At 41.5% G+C, this 12,101-nt stretch overlaps 1 protein-coding gene across 1 annotated transcript in view; it reads right to left on the bottom strand.

Moving 5' to 3' along the window:
- The window catches only part of LOC132824301 (ribosome-binding protein 1-like), a 95,331-nt gene that overhangs the window by 47,259 nt on the left and 35,971 nt on the right, over positions 1 to 12,101 (bottom strand). The window contains exons 13-17 of the mRNA XM_060838645.1: positions 11,531 to 11,611; positions 7,690 to 7,770; positions 5,780 to 5,860; positions 1,965 to 2,045; positions 55 to 135 (exon numbers count right to left, since the gene is read on the bottom strand). Of these exons, the coding sequence (XP_060694628.1) occupies positions 55 to 135; positions 1,965 to 2,045; positions 5,780 to 5,860; positions 7,690 to 7,770; positions 11,531 to 11,611 (405 nt within the window). The remainder of the gene's footprint in view (positions 1 to 54; positions 136 to 1,964; positions 2,046 to 5,779; positions 5,861 to 7,689; positions 7,771 to 11,530; positions 11,612 to 12,101) is intronic.

The raw sequence follows: 12,101 nt of genomic DNA, 5'->3' as shown, positions 1-12,101 counted from the left end.
GCACCCAGATGATTACTTTTTAATTTCTTATGTTGCTAAATTGGAGCAACTCACCTTTCTCTTTTACGTCATCCTCTTTATTTTGTTGTCCTTTTCTAACAATGTCTTCAGGCTGTTTATATTCATTCTGTGGTCCTGCATCATCATCAGCAGCAAAATATAAAACAGACAGTGTAAACCCAGTACTGTTTGCGAGTTTGAACTGCATTGACAATGCTTTTGTGTGATCATGAATTCCACACAAAACTTACTTGAGTTCAGTGCAGCTGTCCCTATGGACAAATGATGCTACTTTTCAGATTAGTGCTGCATTAATGTTCTCTCAATTATTGCAGAGCTGTTGCTCACTGTGTGTATTATGTCCTCGTCTTCTGTTCATGGCATCCACTTACCTGAGGGAAGTATTGTATGATGAATTCCACAACTTGGTGATTGAAATGGTCCTGGCATGCGCTTGTGAAATGTTTGAAGTGGTTAAATCATTGAATGAATCATTTGGTTGGGTATAAGGATAGATCAATTGACATCTCAGAAGAAAATTCAATCAATTCTTGAATTTGAGAAGGCGCATTTTGGCCAAACCCAAATCATGTCAACTGTAATCTGCATCTTCTTAAAATAGATGTTCTGGCATTTCCAGGATGGAATTTGCTGAAGACCTGGCGTGTGGTGGAGTGAGCACAAAAAAATCTGACAGAAAGAAATTGTGCTGAATAATGTTCACAGGATTTGTAACAATGTGCAAAGGACAAAACATGGAGATGCTTTCTGAAGGCTGTTTCAGTTTGAATGTTCTGGAGAACAGGGAGGAACTCCACCAGGTACAATGTGGTAAGTAAACCTGCTTTGATGCAATGTAGGACCCAATGCTGCTGATGGCTGAAGGTGACCAACCTGTACCCATTTCGACTCCTGTGATCTTATTGTGGTAAGGTCCCCCTGAGTGCTGACACTGTCACAGACACAAAGATGGCTTTTGCCATCAGGAAATCGGTCATGGGCTATGTTGACATTGTACATATTTCCCTTTGATGCCATGCATATTGAATGGCACTGATTTCTAGACCAAGGACTTTCACCTTGTATAGTTGGCCACATCACTGGGAATTCTCTGTACTTTGTGCAATCACATCAAAGGATGAAAGGGCATTCAAAAGTATAGAAACACTTGAACACTGCATGCTTGTGTAGCTGCCAGTGTTTGAGGGTTTTAAGAAGTTTGTGCAATTGTTAGCACAGTGTTCAATTAGTGATTAAGGATTTCGTCAGCCAAGCTTGGATTTGAGGACTGATTGTTGGGTTTAGATGATGGGGATGTAGTGAATGGTGTAATTGGGATGAAACTCCCCCTCTACATGAACTCAGTCACATCAAAAACTTGTGTGAGATTGTTAAAGATTTTTCTGAACAACATTCATAGTCTTGGAATGACATTGCAACCTTCACCTGCTCCTAAACACCTGTGTGGATACAGTGTGCAACCCTCAGAGGACAGCACATCCCTACTTTTAACGTTCTCCATCTGGATTTCAAACCCAATGCCCAGAGAAAACCTTGTGCATGCTATCTCAGACTTTTCAACTATTCATGGAAGTGTGAGAGCATATGTTTGTTTTACCAGTGTCTGCACTAATTTGTATCGTGACAATGTAAGGCCAGTAAAGGAGCTCGAGATTCTCTTGAAGTAAATTTTGCCCCTTGTAATATGAGTACCTGCTGATGCCTGCGCCCGATGAACAAGATGCATGTCGTTCAGACCACACTGAAATCAAGTAGTGTGGTAAGCGGGAAGAATGTACAGTGAAACTCATTTGCAAAGGCAACGTTTAACTGCATGCAGTCATCTCAATACTGATTTATCAGATCTTGAACAAATTCCTCTGTCAGAGTTATACATTAGGTCACTCCTTTCAGCCAGATAATTATACTTGAACTGTGAGCATTTTTAAACTGGAGCAACTCACCTTTCTCTTTTGAGTCATCCTCCACATTTTGTTGTCCATTCCCAACAGTGACTTCAGGTTGTTTTGATTCATTCTGTGATCCTGCATCATCAGCATCAAAATATAAAGCAGACGATGTAAACCCAGCAATGTTTGCAACTTTGAACTGTATTAGTTATGCTTTTGCGCGATCATGAATTTCACACAGACCTTATTTGAGCTCAGTGCCGCTGTCCCTATGGACAAATGATGCTACCTTTCAGATTAGTGCTGCATTAATGTTCTCTCAATTATTGCAGAGCTGTTGCTCAATGTGTATATTACACCCCAGTCTGCTGTTCATGCCATCCGCTTACCTGAGTCAACTACTGTATGAAGAATTCTCCAATTTGATGATTGAAATGGTCCTGGCATGCACTTGTGAAATGTCTTGAAATGGTTAAATCATTGAATAAATCATTTAGTTTGGTGTAAGGATAGATCAGTGAAGTTCACAGGAGAAAATGCAATCAGTTCTTGAATTTGAGAAGGCAGATTTTTATCTTGCCCAAATCACATCAACTGTAAACTGCAACCTTTTAAACATGATGTTCCGGCGTTTCCAGGATGGAATTTGCAGAAGACTGCCATTAGGTGGAGTGAGCCCATAAAAAGCTGACACAAAGGAATTGTGCTGAATAGTGTACATAGGATTTGTAACAATAGTGCAAAGGACGAAAAGTGGAGATGCTTTCTGAAGGCTGTTTCAGTTTGAATATTCTACAGAACAAGGAGGAACTCCACCAGGTACAAGGTGGTAAGTAAACCTGCTTTGATACAATGTAGGACACAGTGTTGCTGATGGCTGAAGCTGTCATTTCACAAAGAGATCAGCCTGTCTGTAATTCGACATCTTGGATTTTGGTGGGCTAAGATTCACCTGAGTGCTGGTGCTATCATAGACACGAAGATGGTTTTTGCCATCAGGAACCTGGTCATGGGCTATGTGGAAATTGTGCATATTTCCCTTTGAGTCCATGAAAATTGACTAGCACAGATTTCTCGACCAAGTGCTTTCATCTTGCATAGCTGACTACAGCTCTGGGAAATCTCTGTACATTGGGCAGTCATATCAAATGATGAAAGGTCATTGAAATGTGTAGAAACGGTTGAACACTGCATGCTTGAATAGCTGCCAGTGTGTGAGAGCCATAGGTAGTGTGTGCCAGTTTTGGCACAGTGATACGGTGTAACTAAGTAGTTAATCAGACAAATTTGGATTTGAGGACTGATTGTTGGGAGTTGGATGATGGAGATGTGGTGAATGGTGTGGTTGGCATGAAGTGGTCTCTCTACATGAACACAATCACATCAGCAACGTGAGGGAGATTATTAACAATATTTCTGAACAGCATTCATGGTCTTGGAATGACATTACCACATTCACTTGCTCTGCTTCCATTCTAAACACCTGTGTGGATACCACCTGCTCCTCTCATTTCTCAAGCCCACTGCCGAGTAAAAACACTTAGTGCATGCTACCTCAGACATTTTAACCATTCATGAAACTGGCAGACCATACGTTTGTTTTCCAAGTGACTGCACTAATTTGTGCAGCGACAATGTAAGGCCACTAAGAGAGCTGGAGATTCATTTCAAGTAACTTTTGACCCTTGTAATATAAGGACCTGCTGATGCATGCCAGCAATGAACAACATAGACAGGATAGATCGAATTAATCCTTAGAAGGGGATAAAGGCTGTAGGAGTAAACGTAAGAGAGAAATCAGGAGGGCAAAAAGAGAACATGAGATAGCTTTGGTAAATAAAGTTAGGGAGAATTCAAAGGGGTTTTACAAATACATTAAGGACAATAGGGTAACTAGGGTGAGAATAGGGTCCCTCAAAGATCAGCTAGGTGGCCTTTGCGTGGAGCTGCAGAAAATGGGGCAGATACTAAATGAGTATTTTGTTCCAGTATTTACTTTGGAAAAGGACATGGAAGACATAAAAGGTAGGGAAATAGTTGGTGACATCTTGAAAGGTTTCCATATTACAAAGGAGGAAGTGCTGGAAATTTTGAAACACATAAAAGTGGATAAATCCCCAGGACCTGATCAGGAGTACCACAGAACTCTGTGGGAATCTAGAGAGTGATTTCTGGGACTTTTACTGAAATATTTGTATCATCAATAGTCACAGGTGAAGTGCCGGAAAACTGGGAGTTGACTAACGTGGTGCCACTGTTTAAGAAAGATGGTAAGGACAAGCCAGGGAACTATAGACCAGTAAGTCTGACCTCGGTAGTAGGCAAGTTGTTGGAGGGAATCCTGAGGGACAGGATGTACATGTATTTGGAAAGGCAAGGACTGATTAGGGATAGTCAACAATGATTTATACATGGGAAATCATGTCTCACAAACTTGGTTGAGTTTTTTGAAGAAGTAACAAAGTGGATTGCTGAGGGCAGAATAGTGCGATCTATATAGACTTCAGTAAGGTGTTCAACAAGGTTCCCCATGGGAGACTGATTAGCAAGGTTAAATCTCATGGAATGCAGGGCGGATTCACCATTTGGATACAGAACTGGCTAAAAGTAAAAGACAGAGGGTGACGGTGGAGTGTTGTTTTCCAGTCTGGAGGTCTGTGACCAGTGGAGTGCCTCAAGGATCGATGTTGGGTCCATTACTGTTTGTCATTTATATCAATGATTTGGATGTGAGCGTAAGAGGTACAGTTAGTGAGTTTGCTGATGACACCAAAATTGGAGGTGTAGTGGACAGCAAAGAAGATTACCTCAGATTACAACGGGATCTTGATCAGATGAGTCAATGGGCTGAGGAGTAGCAGATGAAGTTTAATTTAGATAAATGTGAGGTGCTGCATTTTGGGAAAGCAAATCTTAGCAGGACTTATACACTTAATGGTAAGGTCCGAGGGAGGGTGGCTGAACAAAGAGACCTCGGAGTGCAGGTTCATAGCTGCTTGAAAGTGAGGATAGGATAGTCAAGAAGGCATTTGTTATGCTTTCCTTTATTGGTCAGAGTATTGAGTATAGAGTTGGGAGGTCATGGTGCGGCTGTACAGGACATTGGTTAGGCCACTGTTGGAATATTGCGTGCACTTCTGGTCTCCTTCCTTTTGAAAAGATGTTGTGAAACTTGAAAGGGTTCAGAAAAGATTTACAAGGATGTTGCCAAGTTTGGAGGATTTGAGCTATAGGGAGAGGCTGAACTGGCTGGGGCTGTTTTCCCTGGAATGTTGGAGGCTGAGGGGTGACCTTACAGAGGTTTACAAAGTTATGAGGGACATGGATAGAGTAAATAGGTTAAGTCGTTTCCCTGAGGTCGGGGAGTCCAGAACTAGAGGGCATAGGTTTAGGTGAGAGGGGAAAGATATAAAAGAGAGCTAAGGAGCAGTTTTTTCACTCAGAGGGTGGTACTTGTGTGGATTGAGCTGCCAGAGGAAGTGGTGGAGGCTGGTACAACTGCAACATTTAAAAGGAAGTTGGATGGGTATATGAATAGGAAGTGTTGGGGGGATATGGGCTGGGTGTTGGCAGGTGGGACTAGATTGGATTGGGATATCTGGTAGGGATGGGTTGAATCGAAGGGTCTGTTTCCATGCTGTACATCTCTATGACTCTCTATGACTCTATGTTTAGCACTCACTGAATTCAAGCAATGTGTCAGGTGCGAAAAATGTAGTACAACTCATTTGTAAAGGCAAAGTTGAAACACGTGCTGTCATCTCAATACCAGTTAAGCCAGTTTGAAAATGTTCCATTGTGTGAGGCCATGTCCAGCACCCAGATGATTACTTTTTAATTTCTTATGTTGCTAAATTGGAGCAACTCACCTTTCTCTTTTACGTCATCCTCTTTATTTTGTTGTCCTTTTCTAACAATGTCTTCAGGCTGTTTATATTCATTCTGTGGTCCTGCATCATCATCAGCAGCAAAATATAAAACAGACAGTGTAAACCCAGTACTGTTTGCGAGTTTGAACTGCATTGACAATGCTTTTGTGTGATCATGAATTCCACACAAAACTTACTTGAGTTCAGTGCAGCTGTCCCTATGGACAAATGATGCTACTTTTCAGATTAGTGCTGCATTAATGTTCTCTCAATTATTGCAGAGCTGTTGCTCACTGTGTGTATTATGTCCTCGTCTTCTGTTCATGGCATCCACTTACCTGAGGGAAGTATTGTATGATGAATTCCACAACTTGGTGATTGAAATGGTCCTGGCATGCGCTTGTGAAATGTTTGAAGTGGTTAAATCATTGAATGAATCATTTGGTTGGGTATAAGGATAGATCAATCGACTTCTCAGAAGAAAATTCAATCAATTCTTGAATTTGAGAAGGCGTATTTTGGCCAAACCCAAATCATGTCAACTGTAATCTGCATCTTCTTAAAATAGATGTTCTGGCATTTCCAGGATGGAATTTGCTGAAGACCTGGCGTGTGGTGGAGTGAGCACAAAAAAATCTGACAGAAAGAAATTGTGCTGAATAATGTTCACAGGATTTGTAATAATGTGCAAAGGACAAAAGATGGAGATGCTTTCTGAAGGCTGTTTCAGTTTGAATGTTCTGGAGAACAGGGAGGAACTCCACCAGGTACAATGTGGTAAGTAAACCTGCTTTGATGCAATGTAGGACCCAATGCTGCTGATGGCTGAAGGTGACCAACCTGTACCCATTTCGACTCCTGTGATCTTAATGTGGTAAGGTCCCCCTGAGTGCTGACACTGTCACAGACACAAAGATGGCTTTTGCCATCAGGAAATCGGTCATGGGCTATGTTGACATTGTACATATTTCCCTTTGAGGCCATGCATATTGAATGGCACTGATTTCTAGACCAAGGACTTTCACCTTGTATAGTTGGCCACATCACTGGGAATTCTCTGTACTTTGTGCAATCACATCAAAGGATGAAAGGGCATTCAAAAGTATAGAAACACTTGAACACTGCATGCTTGTGTAGCTGCCAGTGTTTGAGGGTTTTAAGAAGTTTGTGCAATTGTTAGCACAGTGTTCAATTAGTGATTAAGGATTTCGTCAGCCAAGCTTGGATTTGAGGACTGATTGTTGGGTTTAGATGATGGGGATGTAGTGAATGGTGTAATTGGGATGAAACTCCCCCTCTACATGAACTCAGTCACATCAAAAACTTGTGTGAGATTGTTAAAGATTTTTCTGAACAACATTCATAGTCTTGGAATGACATTGCAACCATCACCTGCTCCTAAACACCTGTGTGGATACAGTGTGCAACCCTCAGAGGACAGCACATCCCTACTTTTAACGATCTCCATCTGGATTTCAAACCCAATGCCCAGAGAAAACCTTGTGCATGCTATCTCAGACTTTTCAACTATTCATGGAAGTGTGAGAGCATATGTTTGTTTTACCAGTGTCTGCACTAATTTGTATCGTGACAATGTAAGGCCAGTAAAGGAGCTCGAGATTCTCTTGAAGTAAATTTTGCCCCTTGTAATATGAGTACCTGCTGATGCCTGCACCCGATGAACAAGATGCATGTCGTTCAGACCACACTGAAATCAAGTAGTGTGGTAAGCGGGAAGAATGTACAGTGAAACTCATTTGCAAAGGCAACGTTTAACTGCATGCAGTCATCTCAATACTGATTTATCAGATCTTGAACAAATTCCTCTGTCAGAGTTATACATTAGGTCACACCTTTCAGCCAGATAATTATACTTGAACTGTGAGCATTTTTAAACTGGAGCAACTCACCTTTCTCTTTTGAGTCATCCTCCACATTTTGTTGTCCATTCCCAACAGTGACTTCAGGTTGTTTTGATTCATTCTGTGATCCTGCATCATCAGCATCAAAATATAAAGCAGACGATGTAAACCCAGCAATGTTTGCAACTTTGAACTGTATTAGTTATGCTTTTGTGTGATCATGAATTTCACACAGACCTTATTTGAGCTCAGTGCCGCTGTCCCTATGGACAAATGATGCTACCTTTCAGATTAGTGCTGCATTAATGTTCTCTCAATTATTGCAGAGCTGTTGCTCATTGTGTATATTACACCCCAGTCTGCTGTTCATGCCATCCGCTTACCTGAGTCAACTACTGTATGAAGAATTCTCCAATTTGATGATTGAAATGGTCCTGGCATGCACTTGTGAAATGTCTTGAAATGGTTAAATCATTGAATAAATCATTTAGTTTGGTGTAAGGATAGATCAGTGAAGTTCACAGGAGAAAATGCAATCAGTTCTTGAATTTGAGAAGGCAGATTTTTATCTTGCCCAAATCACATCAACTGTAAACTGCAACCTTTTAAACATGATGTTCCGGCGTTTCCAGGATGGAATTTGCAGAAGACTGCCATTAGGTGGAGTGAGCCCATAAAAAGCTGACACAAAGGAATTGTGCTGAATAGTGTACATAGGATTTGTAACAATAGTGCAAAGGACGAAAAGTGGAGATGCTTTCTGAAGGCTGTTTCAGTTTGAATATTCTACAGAACAAGGAGGAACTCCACCAGGTACAAGGTGGTAAGTAAACCTGCTTTGATACAATGTAGGACACAGTGTTGCTGATGGCTGAAGCTGTCATTTCACAAAGAGATCAGCCTGTCTGTAATTCGACATCTTGGATTTTGGTGGGCTAAGATTCACCTGAGTGCTGGTGCTATCATAGACACGAAGATGGTTTTTGCCATCAGGAACCTGGTCATGGGCTATGTGGAAATTGTGCATATTTCCCTTTGAGTCCATGAAAATTGACTAGCACAGATTTCTCGACCAAGTGCTTTCATCTTGCATAGCTGACTACAGCTCTGGGAAATCTCTGTACATTGGGCAGTCATATCAAATGATGAAAGGTCATTGAAATGTGTAGAAACGGTTGAACACTGCATGCTTGAATAGCTGCCAGTGTGTGAGAGCCATAGGTAGTGTGTGCCAGTTTTGGCACAGTGATCCGGTGTGACTAAGGAGTTAATCAGACAAATTTGGATTTGAGGACTGATTGTTGGGAGTTGGATGATGGAGATGTGGTGAATGGTGTGGTTGGCATGAAGTGGTCTCTCTACATGAACACAATCACATCAGCAACGTGAGGGAGATTATTAACAATATTTCTGAACAGCATTCATGGTCTTGGAATGACATTACCACATTCACTTGCTCTGCTTCCATTCTAAACACCTGTGTGGATACCACCTGCTCCTCTCAGAGGATAGCACAGCCCTCCTTTTTCATTTCTCAAGCCCACTGCCGAGTAAAAACACTTAGTGCATGCTACCTCAGACATTTTAACCATTCATGAAACTGGCAGACCATACGTTTGTTTTCCAAGTGACTGCACTAATTTGTGCAGCGACAATGTAAGGCCACTAAGAGAGCTGGAGATTCATTTCAAGTAACTTTTGACCCTTGTAATATAAGGACCTGCTGATGCATGCCAGCAATGAACAACATAGACAGGATAGATCGAATTAATCCTTAGAAGGGGATAAAGGCTGTAGGAGTAAACGTAAGAGAGAAATCAGGAGGGCAAAAAGAGAACATGAGATAGCTTTGGTAAATAAAGTTAGGGAGAATTCAAAGGGGTTTTACAAATACATTAAGGACAATAGGGTAACTAGGGTGAGAATAGGGTCCCTCAAAGATCAGCTAGGTGGCCTTTGCGTGGAGCTGCAGAAAATGGGGCAGATACTAAATGAGTATTTTGTTCCAGTATTTACTTTGGAAAAGGACATGGAAGACATAAAAGGTAGGGAAATAGTTGGTGACATCTTGAAAGGTTTCCATATTACAAAGGAGGAAGTGCTGGAAATTTTGAAACACATAAAAGTGGATAAATCCCCAGGACCTGATCAGGAGTACCACAGAACTCTGTGGGAATCTAGAGAGTGATTTCTGGGACTTTTACTGAAATATTTGTATCATCAATAGTCACAGGTGAAGTGCCGGAAAACTGGGAGTTGACTAACGTGGTGCCACTGTTTAAGAAAGATGGTAAGGACAAGCCAGGGAACTATAGACCAGTAAGTCTGACCTCGGTAGTAGGCAAGTTGTTGGAGGGAATCCTGAGGGACAGGATGTACATGTATTTGGAAAGGCAAGGACTGATTAGGGATAGTCAACAATGATTTATACATGGGAAATCATGTCTCACAAACTTGGTTGAGTTTTTTGAAGAAGTAACAAAGTGGATTGCTGAGGGCAGAATAGTGCGATCTATATAGACTTCAGTAAGGTGTTCAACAAGGTTCCCCATGGGAGACTGATTAGCAAGGTTAAATCTCATGGAATGCAGGGCGGATTCACCATTTGGATACAGAACTGGCTAAAAGTAAAAGACAGAGGGTGACGGTGGAGTGTTGTTTTCCAGTCTGGAGGTCTGTGACCAGTGGAGTGCCTCAAGGATCGATGTTGGGTCCATTACTGTTTGTCATTTATATCAATGATTTGGATGTGAGCGTAAGAGGTACAGTTAGTGAGTTTGCTGATGACACCAAAATTGGAGGTGTAGTGGACAGCAAAGAAGATTACCTCAGATTACAACGGGATCTTGATCAGATGAGTCAATGGGCTGAGGAGTAGCAGATGAAGTTTAATTTAGATAAATGTGAGGTGCTGCATTTTGGGAAAGCAAATCTTAGCAGGACTTATACACTTAATGGTAAGGTCCGAGGGAGGGTGGCTGAACAAAGAGACCTCGGAGTGCAGGTTCATAGCTGCTTGAAAGTGAGGATAGGATAGTCAAGAAGGCATTTGTTATGCTTTCCTTTATTGGTCAGAGTATTGAGTATAGAGTTGGGAGGTCATGGTGCGGCTGTACAGGACATTGGTTAGGCCACTGTTGGAATATTGCGTGCACTTCTGGTCTCCTTCCTTTTGAAAAGATGTTGTGAAACTTGAAAGGGTTCAGAAAAGATTTACAAGGATGTTGCCAAGTTTGGAGGATTTGAGCTATAGGGAGAGGCTGAACTGGCTGGGGCTGTTTTCCCTGGAATGTTGGAGGCTGAGGGGTGACCTTACAGAGGTTTACAAAGTTATGAGGGACATGGATAGAGTAAATAGGTTAAGTCGTTTCCCTGAGGTCGGGGAGTCCAGAACTAGAGGGCATAGGTTTAGGTGAGAGGGGAAAGATATAAAAGAGAGCTAAGGAGCAGTTTTTTCACTCAGAGGGTGGTACTTGTGTGGATTGAGCTGCCAGAGGAAGTGGTGGAGGCTGGTACAACTGCAACATTTAAAAGGAAGTTGGATGGGTATATGAATAGGAAGTGTTGGGGGGATATGGGCTGGGTGTTGGCAGGTGGGACTAGATTGGATTGGGATATCTGGTAGGGATGGGTTGAATCGAAGGGTCTGTTTCCATGCTGTACATCTCTATGACTCTCTATGACTCTATGTTTAGCACTCACTGAATTCAAGCAATGTGTCAGGTGCGAAAAATGTAGTACAACTCATTTGTAAAGGCAAAGTTGAAACACGTGCTGTCATCTCAATACCAGTTAAGCCAGTTTGAAAATGTTCCATTGTGTGAGGCCATGTCCAGCACCCAGATGATTACTTTTTAATTTCTTATGTTGCTAAATTGGAGCAACTCACCTTTCTCTTTTACGTCATCCTCTTTATTTTGTTGTCCTTTTCTAACAATGTCTTCAGGCTGTTTATATTCATTCTGTGGTCCTGCATCATCATCAGCAGCAAAATATAAAACAGACAGTGTAAACCCAGTACTGTTTGCGAGTTTGAACTGCATTGACAATGCTTTTGTGTGATCATGAATTCCACACAAAACTTACTTGAGTTCAGTGCAGCTGTCCCTATGGACAAATGATGCTACTTTTCAGATTAGTGCTGCATTAATGTTCTCTCAATTATTGCAGAGCTGTTGCTCACTGTGTGTATTATGTCCTCGTCTTCTGTTCATGGCATCCACTTACCTGAGGGAAGTATTGTATGATGAATTCCACAACTTGGTGATTGAAATGGTCCTGGCATGCGCTTGTGAAATGTTTGAAGTGGTTAAATCATTGAATGAATCATTTGGTTGGGTATAAGGATAGATCAATCGACTTCTCAGAAGAAAATTCAATCAATTCTTGAATTTGAGAAGGCGTATTTTGGCCAAACCCAAATCATGTCAACTGTAATCTGCATCTTCTTAAAATAGATG

Source organism: Hemiscyllium ocellatum, chromosome 18, assembly GCF_020745735.1.
Source record: "Hemiscyllium ocellatum isolate sHemOce1 chromosome 18, sHemOce1.pat.X.cur, whole genome shotgun sequence".
NCBI classification, from domain to species: Eukaryota; Metazoa; Chordata; class Chondrichthyes; order Orectolobiformes; family Hemiscylliidae; genus Hemiscyllium; species Hemiscyllium ocellatum.
This window is presented reverse-complemented; position numbering and strand designations above follow the sequence as displayed.